Here is a 20,898-nt window from a genome sequence, read left to right as displayed (position 1 = left end):
CAAGATATAGAAATGTGGGCAGGCCTCTGGGTTACCCATATTGAGAGAAGGGTTTAAGCCAGTTGTTCAACAGAGTAACTGTTGGCAACATCACTATCAACCTGGAGACGATTCCAGGATTCCACGTCTGTATCTTAGACACTAGTGTGTTCCATAATTTTGTCAGTGGGTGAAGATATAATAAGTATGTAATAAAAGTTGCAAGTAACACAAAATTATGAGGAACAGAGTGTATGATGGGTGACAAGAGTAATGCAAAAGACTTTCACATTAGAAACAAAAGATTTTCATATATGTGAATGAATAGAGATACACGTGGAAGGAGGGATGGAAAGAAAAGTGTCAAAATTTAATTTAGGGGAAAACATGAAAATTTGGATAACGTGGGGAGTTTAGTTAATAATAACATATTAATTTGGGTACATTGCAAAAATTACATATCAATCTTGTCTGACAGTGTTAGTACAGTTGTGATAAATGTACTGTAGTAACGTAAGATGTATACAGTGGAGAAAACTGAGTAATGGGTATATGGGAACTCTCTCTACCATCTTTGCAACTTTTCTATAAATTTCAAGCTATTTTAAGATAAAAGCTTATTGGGGCACCTGGGTGGCTCAGTCGATTAAGTGCCAGACTTTTGGTTTAGGTTGTGATCTCACAGTGCGTGAGTTCGAGTCCCACATCAGGCTCTGTGCTGACAGCTCAGAACCTGGAGCCTGCTTTGGATTCCGTGTCTCCCTTTCTCTCTACCCCTTGCCCACTCACACACACTCTCTCTCTCTCTCTCTCTCAAAATTAAAGAAACATTAAAAAAAATTTTTTTAATAAATAAAAGCTTATTTTTTTAAATAAAGTGACCTAAGGTTTTAAATACAAATAATGCCCACAACAGAAATGGGGGAATTTGGGGATGTAGCTGTGTGGAATTTTGCTCCACTTTCTGGAACTCCCTGGGAGGAATGATAAAGCAGAACGACAGAGAGAATTTCAGAAGAACATGGTCAGACCGGAGGTGACAGTAACGGTTTTCCAGGGGAGCTCACGAGTCCAGTAATCTATTCCTACAAACTCAATCTCTGGTGGGTGGTGAGAGGTATGTGTCAGGCAATGTGATGGTAGAATTTGTGAATAGTAACATCTCCTAATCTGGTTAAGTTCTCAGGTCACTTTTGATAGGTTGATTTAGTCATCATTCTTGTTTCTACTGTTGCAGATTTGGTTGATTGTATAGAAACTGAAAATTAAGAGGTCAAAAAAGTCATAACTGAAAAGTGACCATTTTATTGTTTGTCATAAGTTGTGCAAATTGTGGGATCTTTTGTGCTCAGGAATGGTCTCACTGTTCTAAATTAAGAAAATTGTTCACTTCATTTTTGTACTTGAAAGTTCTGCTTATCCACAGAAATGATCAAGATAAATACCCAAAGTTACATCTTTCATTTCAGTTATGATAATGCAAGTAGCAATTAATACCTACTCTTCAAAGATTTAGGTAAATGAATATTTTGCACAGACAGAAACCCTCTGAATATGAAAAGTAATATATCCCCAGGTTTTGGAGTGAGCAAATTGCTAAACAAATATTGCACCCAACTTATTTCAAATAATTATTGATGTAACTTTTGTATTCCCAGTGGGAAAAAAAAGCAAACAATTCATGGGATGCCATATTCTCGTATGCAGTGTTTCCAAGGAAGGATTGAAGGTCATGGGGAATTTTTTGGAAAAGCGTATTCATGGGGCATCTAGGTGGCTCAGATGGCTGAGCGTCCAACTCTTGATTTTGGCTCAGGTCACGATCTCACGGTTTTTGTCATTGAGCCCCACGTCAGCCTCTGTGCTGATAGTGCAGAGCCTGCTTGGGATTCTGTCTCTCCTCCCTCTCTGCCCCTCCCCCTACTTTCACTCTCTTTCTCTCTCTCTTTCTCAAAATAAATAAACAATTTTTTTTAAAACTTTCAAGAAAAAGAAAAGTGGAGGTGCCTGGGTGGCTCAGTGGGTTGAGCATCTGACCCTTGATGTCAACTCAGGTCATGATCTCATGGTCTGTGAGTTCGAGCCCTGTGTTGGGGTCTGTGCTGACAGTGCAGAGCCCGCTTGGGATTCTCTTTCTCCCTGTCTCTCTGCCCCTACACGCCCCCCCTCAAAAATACATAAATAAACTTTTAAAAAAAAGTGTATTTTGAAATTACCTTTGACTTTGTTTGTTTTAGTCATGATACTTATTTTTGTTTTCAAATGATATCAAGGGAGGCCGTGACATTTTTATTTTTAATTCTATTAAGGAGGAACAGGGATATGATGACACAATATATTTTTTCAATTTATCACTGTTATGACTAGACTTTTTCTGAGAGCCTCTTTGTGACTTTGATGCTGATGATGGTGATAGAAGCAGCTAATATTTCTTGAAACTCACTGTGTGCCACGTAGTATTCTAAGCAATTACACGTTTTAGGTATCTTGCCCTTGTGGCACACATACGAGGTAGACGGTGTGAGTATCCTCAGTAATAGCTGAGGAAACCAGCCTCATGTTAATGTCAAGTATTTATTATTTTTAGGGCCCTTGTATCTATCTGAATCCTTTCATCAAATATTAATGAATGCTTTAAAGATATTCTTAAAATGTTTACTTGGTATATTTGATTAAAAAGTTCACGCACTATCCACTGTTTTTATCCTTTTCAGGTATGCAGTCTTGTGTGGCTATGTGTCTGAGTTTGAGGGCTTACAAAATAAAATCAACTATGGACATCGCTTCAAGGTATTTCTTGATATTAAAGATATTTTAATGTAGCTATGTGTACCATTAAAAGGCATAAATCAAATTATTTAATAAATGGATCTCTCACGGTGTGTGGGTGGCTCAGTCACTTAAACGTCCAACTCTTGATTTTGGCTCAGGTCATGATCTATTGGTCATGGAATTGAGCCCATGACAGGCTCCATGCTGGGTATGGGGCCTGCTTCAGATTCTTTCTCTCCCTCTCCCTCTGCCCCTCCCCTGCTCATGCGCTCTCTCTCTCTCTCTCTCACTGTCTCTCAAAAAAAAAGTTATAAAACCCAAATTAATCTCAATCTCAAGAAGTTTATCTTTTTAATTTTTATTTTATTTTTTCAGTGTTTATATATTTATTTTGAGAGAGAGAGCATGTGCGAGAAGGGGAGAGGGGCAGAGCGAGAGGGAGAGAGAGAATCCCAAGCAGGCTCCACGCTGTCAGCAAAGAGTCCAAGGTGGGGCTCCAGCACACGAACTGTGAGATCATGACCTGAGTCAAAATCAAGAGTCAGATGCTTAACTGCGTGAGCCACTCAGGTGTCCCTATCTTTTTTATCTAAATGAAGTGACAGTCTTTAAATAGTACTGTGCCAAAAAAATGAAACGTATTTGAGTGATTGAAGATTATTATTCTAGATCCTGAAAGAACTTACATAGTGGATGAGTATTATTTTTTCAAAGACAGGATTAGTCTTTTGGTGATGAGTTCACCAACATCAGAAACATGATCGGGACTAATTAGTTAACATTACTTGCATATTGACTTGGTGGAAGGAATAGAATCCAATCTGGGACTTAAACTTACCATGATAAATGAATAAAATACTTGTGTATTGATTTGGTGGGGGGAATAGAATCCAATCTAGGACTTCAACATACAGTGATAAATGAATAAAATAAGTAGTATACGTGTAAATCATTTGTAATGTGCCTGTAGCTTTGATAGCTCAATAAATGAGCTAAGAAGTTTCTTTGTTTTCCAGCTCCCTATACCCATTTTGATAATGTCAGGGGAACAGCTTCCTCCACAACCCAGTTCTGCTATTCTGTCTTCCATTATATCCTAATCACTTGAAACTTGCAAGCGTGCTGCTGAATGAGTATTAGCTAGGCAAGTCATGGGCAGACAAAAGCGTCACTTGGAGGTTTTCTACTTTTTATAGTGACGTTGGCTTTAAATTACCCATAGCTTAATGAAATCATCATCACAGTCAGGTTCTAGTTGTGAGCACTCATTTCTGATAATTGAATTATTGGTATGACGTCTTATGTTAACGGTAGGGATTAAGGAGGGGGACTAAACAACACCATAAAGCCCCTTTGAATTTCGACACAGCTGCATTCAACACCACCTGAACCCTGAGAGATGGTATTTGTTTTGGACTTTTCTTTTAGGAGCATCTGGATAAAGCAATCCAGTTTTTACCCGAAGAACCTTTTTTGTATTACCTCAAAGGAAGATACTGTTATACTGTAAGCCGAATGTTTTTATCCATAATTCTTATCTCAATATACTTTGATTACGTGATATATTTTTAGTGACTTATTCTTTCTTTAGTTGTCTCACCAGGTGGCTGCTGTAGGGAAAATGATAAAATCAGTATGTGTTTTATGAGTTTATGATTGATTGGTTTATATACCATGTTACATATGGCATGTGGTTTTATATGTATACATAGATGTCTGTGCTTTTCCGCCTACCACCTCTCCATTTCCCCTCACAACAATCACACCGTCTCCTTTGTGCTCTCTCAATTGGCGATCAGCCACCTACCTGCGTGTGCCCTGTGTTGGTGTCCTACTCTTTGTTTCGTGAGAGGACTTTGTCACTTAACAGAGTGTCTTGAGCATTTATGTGCCTACTGTTCTTGCCTTGAAAGACCTGAATTTAGAAAAGGACATGAAATATATAGGAATAAATAAAGGCAGCTGGCGAGTCTAAGCCCCGGTGTGTTAAGTGACATTAGTTTATAGAAAATTAACATAATGTGAAAATACGTCTTCAGGGATGCATGAAAAAATTATGCTTAAGAGAAATGCTATTTCTGAATGAGAAGATTAGCATAAGCAAAAGAGGAAGCTTGTTAGTTGAGGTTTGAAGATTAGGAATGGAAAAGGAAGCTTTTTTGTTGAACACCTGCTATGTATCAAATGTGCAGTTTATACTTTATATTTCTTATCTCCTTTAATCCTTAAAACAGCCCTGTAAGCAGTTTTTATTATGCCAGTTTTTGGTATTAAGAATCTGAGTCTTCATGAAGGTACAAGACTCCAAAGGCTTAAAACCCACCAACCCGACCTCACACGAGTCTGGGGCTTGAATGTACATTATATGTTTAGGCTTAAAAAACCCAAGAAGGAGGGGCGCCCGGATGGCTCAGGTCATGATCTCACGGTCTGCGGGTTCGAGCCCCGCGTCGAACGGCTGACGGCTCAGAGCCTGGAGCCTGCTTTGGATTCTGTGTCTTCTTCTTTCTCTGCCCCTCCTCTGCTCACGCTCTGTCTCTCCCTGTCTCTCAAAAATAAATGACTGTTAAAAACAAATACCACCCTGCAGCCTACCAGTGCGGAGCCCCCGCCACCCTCAGGGCCCTCAAGGTGCTGGTTGCGTGGTGGCCCTCTGGAAGACCCGACCTGCACTGTGCCCCGGGATGGCTCTGCGGCCGCCAGGTGAGGCCAGATCCAAGGGCAACATGTGCTACCTGCCTAGGGCAGCCCAGGATGCCCCCAACACCTGGACGCCTCCTGCACACCTTTCCCGGCCTGTGGCCGCTATGGGAACATGCTAACCGCTGCGGGGGAAGATGTTCAACTTTTCCCGCAGCTGGAGGCCGCCGTGCCTGCATCCCACGCTACGTCCCCCTTTGCCTTCCGGTGCGGTCCGCGCCTCCCTTGCTGAGCTCCAACCTGGCCCCGTGGAGGGAGCGGCTCTACGATCCGCCCTGGTACAGCAAGCCACCAGCGCGGTACCCAGTTCCCCAGCTCCCCAGAGAGGTGCCCCACTTCCTCAACAGCAGCCATGAGTATACAGGCGCCACCAGTGAAGGCTTGGGCCATACTGGTGGCCGACGCGACAGTGGCCAATGCCGTGGACCTGAAATTTTCATGCCGCCGCCGGCTGCGAACACTTCCCGGTGACCTGAGGGGGTGGAGGCCTCCCAGTTATTATCTTGCTCCCCCAGCAAGTGGTCTGAGGAGGGCTCCAAACTCCTGAACCAGCAAGGGAAGTCATTTTCCCGGGTTCCTGGTCCCCACAGACAGCTCTGGATCTGCTTCTCTTTGTCGAACTCTGGGTAAAGACTCCTTCAACTACCAGAAGGTCTCTGCCTCAAGCAGACGATGTTTGGTGAAGTGTGGCATTTTTGGTGCATTCTGCAGTAGCCTTGTTGCCAAAGGAGTCAGGTTTGGACCTTTTCAAGGTAAAGTGGTCAATGCCAGTGAAGTCAAGACCTATGCAGACAGTTCTCTGATGTGCGAGGCCGTCAAAGGTGGTCATTTGAGCCACTTTATAGATGGAAAAGGAGGTGCAGGGAACTGGATGTCCTCTGTCAACTGTGCCTGTTTCCCCAAGGAGCAGAGCCTGGTTGCAATGTCAAAGGCAGATATCTTACGAGAGCTGCAAGGATATCTGCCAGAACCAAGAGCTCCTTGTGTGGTATGGAGACTGCTATGGAAAGTTTTTGGACATTCCCGTGAGCCTTTAGCTCACAGAACAGAGGAAGCAGGTGCCTGGGCCCTCTGAAGAGTCTGCAGAAGGCTACAGGTGTGAAAGATGTGGAAAAGTATTTACCTACAAATATTACAGAGACAAGCACCTCAAGTACACCCCTTGTGTGGACCAGGGTGATAGGAAATTTCCCTGCTCTGTCTGCAAACGATCCTTTGAGAAGTGGGACCAGCTCCGGATCCCTGTCCTGCACGTTCACGAGAAGCACCAGCCTCACAAGTGTTCTACGTGTGGGAAATGCTTCTCTCAGTCTTCCAGCCTAAACAAACACACGAGAATCCACTCTGGAGACAGACCATCCCAGTGTGTGTATTGCACAAAGAGGTTCACTGCCTCTAGCATCCTCTGCACATATATCAGGCAACACTCGGGAAAAGCCCTTCAAATGCAAGTACTCTGGTAAATCTTTTGCATCCCATGCTGCCCATGACAGCCGCATCTGTCACTCACGCAAGGAGGATGATGGCTGCTTGGGCAGCATCTGTGGAAAATCCTTCCCGGATCAAGAAGCCTTCTACTCCCACACGAAGCTTCACGAAGGCTACTGGCCCTCAGAGAGTATGGGGACAATGTAAAAACTAAAAGCTAGGATTCTGTCTTTGTTTTCCTTGCTTATGGGTGTGTCGTACGGACAGATGATAGTTATGCTAAGATGAGAAACAGAAAAATGGAACCGGCCAAAATGCTGAGTTTAACTGATTTCACCAGCTTTCACAGAAATATTATTCACAATTTAAAAAAAAATTAATGTTTGTTTATTTTTGACAGAGAGAGAGAGAGAGCATGAGCAGGAGAGGGGCAGAGAGAGAGGGAGACACAGAATCCAAAGCAGGCTCTAGGCTCCGAGCTGTCAGCACAGAGCCTGATGCGGGGCTCAAAACTCACAGATCGCGAGATCATGACCTGAGCCGAAGTCAGACACTTAACCGACTGAACCACCCAGGCGCCCCATTGTTATTCACAATTTTTAACAAGAACGGAATTTTGGTGAATTTACCTAAAAGTAGTGAAAGCTGGCTCTTAATAGAGCTTAAGGGTCTGGAAACTCAACACAAACCCTGAGAGAAGGACACTAGGGGTAGAGTTTGATTTTTGTGATGAAAAAGACCTTTTCTCTGTTTTGGACCCCAATTGTCATGCCTGTGGCCATCACCTGGTCTCTTCTTCATAGAATAAATTCTTTAAAAGTTAAAAAAATAAAAATAAAAATAAAAACAAACAAGCAAACAAAAACCCAAGAAGGAAATTCTGATTTAAAGTGGATCCTGATCTTCATGGCATAAACAAATGGCAGAAGCTAATGTTGATCTTCCCTGGAAGAATATACATGCACACAGGCCTTATAAAACTGCAGAGTAGCCCAAGGATGATGAGGTCACAGTCAAAAATAATAGAATATACAAAGAAATAAGCCATCAAGTATGACAGTCAACAGAAACCAAAATCAGGAATAGATCTAAAAGGACTTCAGATCTTGGAACCGTGGAATATACAACGTTAAATAGCTACTTGTACAGTGTGGTTTTTTCTTTTTTTCAAATAAAAGGAATCGGGGAGAGGGGAATGGATGAGGAGCATGAGACTACAAAACTGACCAGGTAGATTAGAAAAAAGATAAGATAAATTTTGGTATAAAAGTCTATTATTTCACATTAAAAGAAAACTCAGTGGAAAGATTTAGCAGTTGATAGGCACCACTAAAGAGAAAATTAGTGAACTTTAAGGTAAATCTGAAAAGGTTGCCTGGAGTGCAGCACAGAGGAACAAAGAGATAGAAAATATGAAGGAAAGATAAAAAGACATAGAAGGGAAGAAAGGATATTGCACAGTGCTAAATTTTCATGTGCTCTTGGTAATTAATAAAACAAGAAGGCAAAAAAAAAAAACATATTAAGCATGTAAAACATTGGAGCTTCCCATTTAATAACCTTGATCTAATACACACATAAAAATAATGTACCACTGGAGGATACACATTTTTCCAGTATATGTAGAGTGTTCACAACATTGACCAATATGAGGTCATGAAGCAAGTCTTAATAAATTTCAAAGAATCGATATCAAACAGGTTTCCTGATCATAATGCAATTAAATTCAAATTATGAAATAAAACAACTTAAGAAACATAAGTCTTGAAATAAGAAATTATAATTAAAAAAACAACAAGGAGATGCCATTTATTCTTACTCATTTGATAAAATTTATAAATATCCGTGTAAGATGTTGCAAAGATATGGAGCAACAGGAACTTTTGCATTGTTGTAGGAGCATGCTGCTTTGGGAATAATTGGATACTAGCTTTTAAATCTGATTACTTGCCTACCATATGACCCACAGTGGTGCCTACCCTAGAGAGAGTCTTGCAAATGTACTCTGGAAGGCATGTACAAGAATGCCTGCAGCAGCCTTGTTCCTAAGAGCAAGAAAATGAAAAAGATCCAAATGTCCATTTACAAAAGAGTGGATGAAAACTCACTGACATATGTTTAAATGATGGAATGTTTCACAGCTATTTAAACGACAGAACTTCAGTCACACTCAGCAACCTGGATAAACTCTTAAAACTGTAATAAGTGAAAAAAATGAGTCATAGAAAGAAATAAACAACATGGTATCATTTTTTTTAAAGTAAAAAAAAAAGCAAAAATAAACAGAGCAATAAGTAACACTATGTAGGAAGGCAAGAGAATAATTTTGTTTAATAGAGGTTAATGGCTACTAGAAACCTAGAAGATGATACTGGGAAGGAAGGCACTTGATGGGGTTGAGAGAGTATCAGTACCCTCTTAAGTATTCATTTCTGAATCCTTTTAATCTTTTATGATAAACCTCTAATATTCATATTTGGGAAAAAAGAAAAGTTTTTAAAAGGAAGCAAAAAATACTGTGCATCCCCTGTAGAAGAGGACTGACGCACACAGCTTGCAAGCACCGTGCCCCTGCCCACATGTGCTTTGCAGAGTGGCCCAGCTGGCCCCTGTCTTGGCAGCAGCTGCACATCTCCTGTGGAAAAGGACCAGCACCACCTTGTTAAGGGTACACACCCTGCCCACTATGTTCAAGGGCAGGAGATATATCTGACTTTCCTAACACAGAGAAACAGGCACAGAGAGTTAGGCAAAATGAGGAGACAGAGGAATGAAACAACAGGACAAAATCACAGCAAGAGACCTAAGGGAAACATAGATAAGTAATATGCCTGATAGAGAATTTAGAGTAATGATCACAAAGCTACTCACTGGACTTGAGAAGAGAGTGGAGGACATCAGCAAGACCCTTAACGCAGAAATAGCAAAGAACCAATCAGAGTTGAAAAACTCAATAATTGAAATTAAAAGTGCACTGGATGGAATAAATAGCAAGCTAGAAGAAACAGAAGGACGAATCAGTGATCTGGAGGACAGAGTAATAGAAAGGAATCAAGCTGAGCAAGTGAGAGAAAAGAAATTATGCAAGATGAGAATAGACTTAGGGAACTCAGTGACTCCATCAAATGTAATAACAATTGCGTTATAGGGATCCCAGAAGAAGAATAAGAGGAAAAAGAGGGCAGAATATTTGAAGAAACAATGACTGAAAACTTATTGATTTTGGAGAAGGAAACAGAAATTTAGATCCAGGAGGTACAGAGATCCCCCAACAAAATCAACCCAAGGAGGTCCACACCAAGACATATAGTAATTAAAATGGCAAAAAGCAGTGGTAAAGAATTTTAAAAGCAGCAAGAGAAAATAAAACAGTTACATATGAGGGAAACCCCGTAAGGCTAGAGACAGGTTCTTCAACAGAAACTTTGCAGGCCAGAAGGGAGTGGCATGATATATTCAAAGTGCTGAAAAGAAAAAAATCTATAGCCAAGAATACCCTATCCAGCAAGGCTATCATTTGGAATAGAAGGAAAGATAAAGAGTTTCCCAGACAAACAAAAATTAAAGGAATTCAGGACTATTAAACCAGCCCTATAAGAAATGTTAAAGGGGACTCTGTGAGTGGAAAGGAAAAACCATCAATAAGAGTAAGAAAGGTAGAAAGTACAAAAGCAATAAAAATAAGTATATCTTTTCAAATGCCCATGGAACATTCTCCAGAATAGATCACATGTTAGGCCATGAAACAAGTCTCAACAAATTCAAAAAGTCATACCATGCATCTTTTCTGACCACAACGCTGTAAAACTAGAAATCAACTGCAAGAAAAAATCTGGAAAGAACACAAATACATGGAGGTTAAATAATATGCTACTAATCAATGGATGAGTCAACCAGAAAATTAAAGAGGAAATAAAAAAAATACATGGAGGCAAATGAAAATGAAAACACAATAATCCAAAATCTTTGGGGTCCAGCAAAAGTGGTTCTAAGAGAGAAGTTTATAGCAATACAGGTCTACCTCAAGAAGCAAGAAAAATCTCAAATAACCTAACATGACACCTAAAACAGCTAGAAAAAGAAGAACCAACAAAACCCAAATCCAGCAGAAGGAAGGAAATAATAAAGATTAGAGCAGAAATAAATGATACAGAAAAAGAAGGGAAGGAAGGAAGGGAAGGCAGGAAGGCAGGAAGGAAGGAAGGACGGAAGGACAGATCAGTGAAACTAGGAGTTGGTTCCTTAAAAAGAGCAACAAAATTGATAAACCTCTAGCCAGACTCATCAAAAAAACAAAAACAAAAACAAAAACAAAAAGAGGACTCAAATAGAAACAAAAGAGGAGAAATAACTGACCCCACAGAAATACAAAGGATTATAAGAGAATATTATGCAAATTTATCCCAACAAACTGGACAACCTAGAAGAGATAGATAAATTCCTAGAAACTATATAACCTACCAAAACTGAAACAGGAAGAAATGCAAGATTTGAGCAGATTGATTACCAGCAGTGAAATTAAATAGTAATTTAAAAACTCCCAACAAATAAAAGTCCAGATGGTTTCACAGGTGAATTCTACCATATATTTAAAGAAGAGTTAATACTTATTCTTGTCAAACTTTTCTTAAAAATAGAAGAGGAAGGAAAACTTCCAAATGCATTCTAATAGGCCAGCATTACCCTGATTCCAAAACCAGATAAAGACACACTACAAAAAATAACTACAAGCCAATATCTCTGATGAACATACATGCAAAAATCCTCAACAAAATAATAGCAAACCAAATCTAACAATAGATTCAAAAAATCATTTACCATGATCAAGTGGGATTTATTTCTGGCATGCAAGAGTGGTTCATTGTTTGCAAATCAGTCAGTGTGATACATCACATTATTAAGAGAAAGGATAAAAACCATATGAACATTTCAATAGATGCAGAAAAAGCATTTGACAGAGTAAATATCCATTCATGATAAACATGCTCAACAAAGTTGGTTTAGAGGAAACCTACCTCAACATCATAAAGGCCTTATGTGGAAAAACAGCTAACTGAGAGCTTTTCCCCTAAGGTCAGGAACAATGCAATGATGTCCACTCTCACCACTTTTATTTAACATAGTACTGGAAGTCCTAGCCACAGCAATCAGACAAAAAGAAGGAGAAGGGAAAGGGGAAGAAGAAGGGGAAGAAGAAGAAATACAAGGCATTCAAATTGGTAGGGAAGAAGTAAAACTTTCACTATTTGCAGTTGGGAGAATCTATATGTAGAAAAAATAAAGACTTCCTCGAAAAACTACTAGAACTAATAAATGAATTCATTCAGGTCACAGGATAAGAAATCCCCATGTACAGAAATCTGTTGAATTTCTAAAAGCAGCAGAAAGAAAAATTAAGAAAATGATCCCAGGGCACCTGGGTGACTCAATTGGCTGAACGTCTGACTTTGGTTTAGGGCATGATCTCGCAGTCCGTGAGTTCGTGCCCCATGTCGGGCTCTGTGCTGTCAGCTCAGAGGCTGGAGCCTGCTTCAGATTCTGTGTCTCCCTCTCTCTCTGCCCCTCCCCCACTCACACTCTGTCTCTCTCTGTCTCTCAAAAATGAATAAAATGTTTAAAAATTAAAAAAAGAATCCCATTTACTATTGTAGCAAAAATAATAAAATACCTAGGAATAAACTTAAAGAGGTGAAAGACCAGTACTCAGAAAACTATAAAACATTAATGAAAGGAACTGAAGATAACACAAAGAAATGGGAAGACATCGATACTCATGTATTGGAACAACAAATATTGTCAGAATGTCTATACTCTCCAAAGCAATCTCTAGATTTGATGCAATCCCTATCAAAATACCAACAGCATTTTTCACAGAACTAGAACAAGCAATCCTAAACTTTGTGTGGAACCACAGAAGACCCTGAATAGCCAAAACATTCTTGAAAAGCGAAAGTGGCAGTATCAGAATTCCAGACTTCAAGTTATATTACAAAGCTGTAGCAATCAAAACAGTTTGTACCAGCACAGAAATAAACATGCAATCAATAGAACAGAATAGGAAGCCCAGAAGTAAATCCACAATTACATGGTCAGTTGATCTTTGACAAAGGAGGCAAGAATATGCTATGGGAAAAAGACAGTCTCTTCAACAAATGGTGTTGGGAAAACTGGACAGCAACATGTAACCGGATCACTTTCTTTCACCATACACGAAGTCAAAATGGAATAAAGATCTAAATGTGAGCCCTGAAACCATAAAAATCCTAGAAGAGAGCACAGGCAGTAATTTCTCTGATATTGGCCATAACAACATCTTTCTCGATGATTCTCCTGAGGCAAGGGAAACAGAAGCAAAAATAAACTATTGGGACTGCCTCAAAATAAAAATTTTCTACACAGCAAAGGAAACAACCAAAAAAACTAAAAGACAACCTACTGAATGGGAGAATATATTTGCCAATAACATATCTGATAAAGGGTTAGTATCCAAAATATATAAAGAACATATACAACTCAATACCCAAAAAACCAATAATCCAACTAAAACATGAGAAGACATGAACAGACATTTCTCCAAAGAAGATACACAGATGGACAACAGACACATGAATAAGTGTTCAACATCACTCATCATCAGGGAAATGGAAATCTAAACCACAATGAGATATCACCTCACATCTATTGGAATGACTAAAATCAAAAACACAAGAAATAACAAGTGTTGGTGAGGATGTAGAGAAATAGGAACCCTTATGCACTGTTGGTGGGAATGCAAACTGGTGCAGACACTGTGGAAGGTAGTATGGAGGTTCCTTGAAAAATTATAAATAGAACTACTCTATGATCCAGTAATCACACTACTGGATATTTACCAAAGGATACAAAAACATTAATTCCAAGGAATACATGCGCCCCTATGTTTATTGCAACATTATTTATAATAGTCAAATTATAGAAGCAACCTAAGTATCCATTGATACATGAATAGATAAAGAAGTGGTATTTATACACAGAAGAATATTATTCAGCCATAAAAAGAATGGAATCTTGCCATTTGCAACAACATGACAGATCTAGTGGGTTTAACACTAAGTGAAATAAGTTAGAGAAAGACAAATATTTTATGATTTCACTCATGTGGAATTCAAGAAACAAACAAGGGAAATAAGAAAAGAGACAAACCAAAAAACAAACACTTGACTAAGAGAACGAACAGATGGTTACCAGAGGGGCAGTGGCAGGTGGATGGGGGAAATAGGTAAAGGGGATTAAGAGTACACTTATCTCGTAGAGTACTGAGTGATATATGAAAGTGTTGAATCACTATATTGTACACCTGAAGCTAACATAACACTGTATGTTAACTCAACTGGAATTAAAATAAAATGATGGGAGAAGGAAGCAAAAAATAAACGATAACAGGAAATTTAATTTTGGTGGTTATTGGTTAAAAAATTTTTCTCCTGGATTGTAAATATGTATACTGAGACCTCGCTCTACACTCCCCCTGGGTTGAGGATCCTTGTTCTATTTACATTTCTGTGATGCTGTATTCTGGATCAGGTTGGCAGCGGGAAGTAGGCAGTAAGAAAGAAAAGGTGGGGTCTGGTAGCTCCTATACTCCATGCAAAGAAATACTGTATGGCCATCTCAGACTCTTGAATCACATGAACAAACAGGATCAGCATTATTCCCCATCCCCACCCCTGACTCTGATTTTTATTATTTTTTTATTTATTTTTGAGACAGAGAGAGACAGAGCATGAACGGGGGAGGGGCGAGAGAGAGGGAGACACAGAATCCGAAGTAGGCTCCAGGCTCTGAGCCATCAGCCCAGAGCCCGATGCGGGGCTCGAACTCACGGAGTGCGAGATCGTGACCTGAGCTGAAGTCGGATGCTTAACCGACTGAGCCACCCAGGCACCCCTCATCATGAGTATTTTAAATTGGTTTGGTAACCAGTGCTTTTAGAGCTCATAGTTTGTTAGAATTATAAAAAAGGGAAGGTACAATATTAATATCATTAAGTTGATCTCTGTTGTATATGTTATTTAGGAATATGTCCATATTTATGTATTATATGCATACACACACATATACACCTACACACGCGCGCACACACACACACACACACATCTAACTGAGGAGAGATTCTTCATTCAAAAAGTGAAAACTCTCTAAGAATGATGTTGCTTCATATTTGCAGGTCTCGAAACTGAGCTGGATTGAGAAAAAAATGGCTGCTACTCTGTTTGGAAAAATACCATCCTCAACTGTAGAAGAAGCTTTGCAAAATTTCCTTAAGGTATATTTTGTGTATCCATTATTTTAGTATCGAACTGGCTATGAGCTGCGTTAGTTCCCCCTACCCTTCTTCATGTAGATCTCCAATGGAAGCCTGGGGTGGAGTCCTAGTTTTAGCATGTCCAAACTGCTTCCCAGAGCAGCTAGTTATTCCCTAGGTCCTAGGTACAGCCCTTACTACCAAATCCAAGAGCAGCTCTCCAGGTTGTGTGGGCATGTGCAAAAGCATTCATGCCCTGATTATTAGACTTGGTTCCAAATTCTCGTAATGAGCCTAATATAGAACCAGTTTAATCTTAAAGAACTAAAAGATGCCGAAAGGGAGAGCTATTTCAAAAGCCATTCTACAGGTTGCAGACAGTTCTCTAGAACATTCTTAGGGTATCAGACCAAACCAGTATTTTCATTCCTGTTTAAAATGTATAATAAAACTCTAAACAGTAATATATGTGTGTGCATATAATCAACTTTCTGGTAGGCTAATCCCTTTATCTTTCTCTGGAACCAGTTATAGAATCTTATAGAGACTAAGATGTTTCATCTTTTTTGGCTACCTATTTCAGATTTGTAACAATATAGACAAAATCAGACTCTAAATTGTATTGTCCAACATTTTGTACCTTCTCATATTTTTTTGTTGTATCTTAGGGATCAATTTTGTAGAACTGAAAGGGATTTAGAGAACACATATTCTAAGATCACAAGTACATTTCATTGTACTTTCCATTTATGAATGAATGCTTAGTGCCTACCTACTGTGCTCTGTGGAAAAAAATAAATGTTCTGAGCTTAAGCATGAGTCCAGTGGGAAAAAGTACAGGGAATAAAAGTACAAGGGCCAGATGTTTCTTATTTTTTATTTAATGTCATCTTTTTTGTTTTATAAAAAGGAAATCAAGGGGCACCTGGGTGGCTCAGTCAGTTGAGCATCCAACTCTTGATTTTGGCTCAGGTCATGATCCCAGGGTCATGGGATCGAGCCCCACATCGGGCTCTGCACTGAGCATGGAACCTGCTTAAGATTCTGTCTCTCTCTGCCCCTCTCCCTTACCTGTGGTCTCTCTCTCTAAATTAAATTAAAATTAAATTAAATTAAAACTTAAAAAAAGGAAATCAAGACCTCAGGAGCTTAATTTTTTCTAGTGTCACACAATGGCAGACCAAAGACATGAATGTAGTTTAAAACTGTATCATCCTTATTTCTTCACCTTTTATCCACCACTGGTAATTTGTTATTTCATTTTAAATTTATAAGAATACAGATCATAGTAGGGGCACCTGGGTGGCTTAGTCGGTCACGTGACCAACTCTTGATTTCTGCTCAGGTCATGATCTCACAGTCGTAGGATCAAGCCCCGAGTTGGACTTCACGCTGTGTGTGGAGTCTGTTGGGGATTCTCTCTCTCTTTCTTGCTCTCTGCCCCTCCCCCATTCTCTCTCTCTCACACACACACACACACACACACTCTCTCTCTCTCTCTCTCTCTCTCTCTCTCTCTTTCAAAATAAATAAATAAACATTTAAAAAATATATAGATCATGGGTATATTTAAGCTAAATGGTTCATAGAAGGTGCTAAGCTAATTAGGAAAAATGTTGTTGGGGCTTGAAACTCATTTCTCCATAGTAGCAGTTATAAATGGGGGATCAGATCTTTAGGACACTGCCCCCAAATTCTTAAGGTGCTAATGTACCTGAAATATTACACAGATAAAATCAAAAGTGATCAGAGGCCCAGCGATATAGAGGTAAGGATTGCAACCTCTAGAACTAGACCACCTGGTTAAATCTCAGTTCTGCCACTTACCGGCTGATTAACATTAGACGAGTTTCTTAACCTTTCTCTCAAGTTCATCAATAACATGGAGAGAATAGTACCTGACTCAGAGTGTTGTTGTGAACATTAAATAAGTTAATACAAGTAAATTACTTAGCGATTTCCTAGCTCCTAGGAAGTGCTCCATATCAGCTCAGAAAATGTTAATGTTATTAAAATGTAAACACCTTGGCAAATCATCTTGGGGACCTCCCCATTCAGTCTTGACTTAGATTCTGTCTGAAAATGCATTTGGTGGTGTTTGTTCAGAGTCAGAAGGCATCAGGAAAGCTCCCTTCTACATTGACTGCAACATCTGGGGGTACCGAGGAGCCCAGAGTGCTAAGGGCAAAGGCTGGGGAGGAAGTGAGAAATCTGGGAGGTGTGGGGAGGAGAAGGAACTTGGATCCCATGCCCTAGGAGAGTCTGCAACCCCTAGTCCCAGTAGGAAGTCGTGTTTTTGGACCCTAGACTGTAGGACTCCTGTCCCCAGCTCTGTGTCTCCAAAGAGGATTCATAGGGGCCGGGAATGTGTCCCTAGACCATCCATCTCAGTTCTGGAGAGATGTAGAGCATTAGCTTTAGAATCAGTTTGAGATCTGGGCCTCTCCCTGTCCCTGTGACCTGGCTGTGTTTCTTTATTTCTCCTAATCTTAAATTCTTCATCTGTGAAGCAGATGAATACCTACTTTATATGATTTGTGATACAATTCATCAAATAATGCTTGTAATTTTCTTGGCCCAGAACCTCGCACATTAACTACTCTAACTACAAATAAACATTCACTGCTATTATTTTGCTCTTATAACTGGTGAAATCTTATCCCCCACAGCATCACAGCAATCCAGGGAGGTGATTTTAGATCAGGAGTCATCTGTGAATCCTCTGTGGGAATTCTTTCAAACTATAGCATGCTTCCCACCTCATCCAAAATTCTGGCATAATTCCCTCGGGCAGTGGTTCTCACCCTTGGCTGTACATTAGAATCATCTGGAGAGCTGAGACTGAGCCTTGCATGGAGTCCACACTGTCAGCACAGAGCCTGTTTGGGATTCTCTCTCTCCCTCTCTCTCTGCCCCTCCCCAACTTGCTCACTCTCTCTCTTTCTCTCTCTCAAATAATAAGTGGGTGAACTTTGAAAAAAAAATGCCAGCCCAGACCATGACCCAGACTAATTATTTCAGAATCTTTGAATATATTAAGATATAGTTTATATTCAATAAAATGCACCCATTTTAAGTATGCAGTTCATTGAAGCTTGGCAAATTAATACACTCAAGTAACCACCACCATTTTAAGATTTAGAACATTTCCACCACTTTCAAGAGTTCTCTTTGCCCCTCTGCTGTCAATTTCCCTCAGCCCCTGCCCCAGGCAACCACTGATCTGCTTTTCTGTTTTTTTGACCTATTCTAAAAGTTTATATAAATGGAATCATTGAGCTTTTACTTTGTGTATCTGGCTTCCTTTGCTCAGCATAATGTTTTGAGATTCATTCATTTCATCGGTGTATCCATAGTTCCTTTTTACTGCCTTGTAATATTCCATTTTGTGGATATACCACAGTCTGCTTATGCATTTGTCCATTGGTGGACATTTGCGTTGTGTCCAATTTGGGGCTATTATTAATAAAGCTTCAATGAACATTCATATGCAAGCTTTTGTGTAGACATGTTTTTAATTTTCTTTGGTAAGTACCTAGGAATGGAATTATTGGGTCACAACAAAGTGTTTTTAAAACCTGATCAGTGTTTTTAAAGCTCTCAGAGCTATTCCTGTGCAGCCCATGGCGAGGTTGAGAGCCTGAAATCAGTGCCTGGGTGTGTGTAGTAGATAACAGGTGTGGCAGTGTTGGGGGATAGACGGACGGCCCTGATCTCACTCACTGTTTGCAACATAAGACCTCTGGATCTCCCTGAGTGGTTTTACCACCTGCAGAGCCTTCTTCTATGCCCTGATATGGTGGAGGGCTATGGCTTGAGTTTCTGAGATGTTTTTAAAACAATGCTAGCTTATTCAGTAATGTTTATTAAGCACATACCTAGTACCAGCATGGCAAATGTAGGGAATGCAGAAATGACCAATGCAGCTCCTGTCTCCAGGGAACTTGTACAGTCAAGACCAAGTAAACAGCTACAATATTCTCTGCCAGGTATTATTATAGGGTGTTCTAAGAGCCTAGCTAGGAACTGCTTCTTAACTAGAACATTCTACTGAACATTAGGTACTTACCTAAATAACTACCTTCCTTGTTATTTAGGCAAGCCCTTTGGTAAAAAGTTAGAATCTGCTCCATTTTAGGAAGTTGGTGTTGTTAGTAGCCTATGTACCTTTGGTGGCTTCTTTTTTTTTTTTTTTTTAACCATGAGCACAAAAAGAAAGAGATGTTCTGATTTATAATCAGGATGGCTAATTAAACATAAGTGCTAAGGTATATATGCAGGATTAAAATGCCAATATTAAAGAAATAAGCAATCCCTATCAAAATAACACCAGCATTCTTCACAGAGCTAGATCAAACAATCCTAAAATTTGTATGGAACCACAAAAGACCCCAAATAGCCAAAGCAATCTTGAAAAAGAAAACCGAAGCTGGAGGCATCACACCCCCGGACTTCAAGCTTTATTACGAAGCCGTAATCATCAAGACAGTATGGTACTGGCACAAAAACAGACACTGAGATCAATGGAACAGAATAGAAAACCCAGAAATGGACCCACAAACATATGGCCAACTACTCTTTGACAAAGTAGGAAAGACTATCCAATGGAATAAGGACAGTCTCTTCAACAAATCATGTTGGGAAAACTGGACAGCGACATGCAGAAGATTGAACCTGGACCACTTTCTTACACCATATACAAAAATAAACTCAAAATAGATGAAAGACCTAAATGTAAGAGAGGAAGCCATCAAAATCCTAGAGGAGAGAGCAGGCAAAAACCTCTTTGACCTCGGCAGCAGTAATTTCTTACTCAGCACGTCTCCGGAGGCAAGGGAAACAAAAGCAAAATTGAACTATTGGGACCTCATCAAAATAAAAAGCTTCTGCATGGCAAAGGAAACAATCAGCAAAACTAAAAGGCAACCAATGGAATGGAAGAAGGTATTTGCAAATGACATAGTAGATAAAGGGTTAGTATACAAAATCTATAAAGAAATTATCAAACTCAACACCGCCCCCCCCCAAAAAAAAAATCCAGTGAAGAAATGGGCAAAAGACATGAATAGACACTTCTCCAAAGAAGACATCCAGATGGCAGACAGACACATAAAAAAAAATGTTCAACATCACTCATCATCCTGGAAATACAAATCAAAACCATAATGAGATACCACCTCACACCTGTCAGAATGGCTAACATTAACAACTCGGGCAACAACAGATGCGGAGAAAGAGGATCTCTTTTGCACTGCTGGTAGGAATGCAAACTGGTACACCCACTCGGGAAAACAGTATGGAGGTTCCTCAAAAAATTAAAAATAGAATTACTCTATGATCCACCAATTGCACTACTAGGTATCTATCCAAGGGATACAGGTGTGCTGTTTCGAAGGGGCACATGCACCCCTATATATGTAGCAGCACTATCAACAATAGCCAAAGTATGGAAAGAGCCCAAATGTCCATTGACGGATGAATGGATAAAGATGTGGTGTGTATATATATATATATATATATATATATATATATATATATATATACATACACATACAATGGAGTATTACTCGGCAATCAAAAAGAATGATCTTTCCATTTGCAACTGTGTGGATGGAACTAGAGAGTATTATGCTAAGCAAAATTAGTCAGAGAAAGACAAATATCATATGACTTCACTCATATGAGGACTTTAAGACACAGAACAGATGAACATAGGGAAGGGAAGCAAAAATAAT

At 39.6% G+C, this 20,898-nt stretch overlaps 1 protein-coding gene and 1 pseudogene across 6 annotated transcripts in view; both read left to right on the top strand.

Annotated features, from left to right (window-relative positions):
• Window positions 1-20,898, top strand: part of RMDN2 (regulator of microtubule dynamics 2) — a 76,558-nt gene that overhangs the window by 41,786 nt on the left and 13,874 nt on the right. For 5 of the 6 annotated variants that reach the window (XM_042933226.1, XM_042933227.1, XM_042933223.1 and 2 more), the window contains 3 exons: window positions 2,694-2,769; window positions 4,180-4,257; window positions 15,086-15,184. In XM_042933226.1, the coding sequence (XP_042789160.1) occupies window positions 2,694-2,769; window positions 4,180-4,257; window positions 15,086-15,184 (253 nt within the window). The remainder of the gene's footprint in view (window positions 1-2,693; window positions 2,770-4,179; window positions 4,258-15,085; window positions 15,185-20,898) is intronic. The other variant, XM_042933225.1, reaches the window with a different exon arrangement.
• On the top strand, window positions 5,374-7,214 carry LOC122216411 (annotated as a pseudogene).

Source organism: Panthera leo, chromosome A3 (genome assembly GCF_018350215.1).
Source record: "Panthera leo isolate Ple1 chromosome A3, P.leo_Ple1_pat1.1, whole genome shotgun sequence".
Taxonomy (NCBI): Eukaryota; Metazoa; Chordata; class Mammalia; order Carnivora; family Felidae; genus Panthera; species Panthera leo.
The sequence above is the reverse complement of the archived record's forward strand: the minus strand, read 5'-3'. Positions and strand labels throughout refer to the sequence as shown.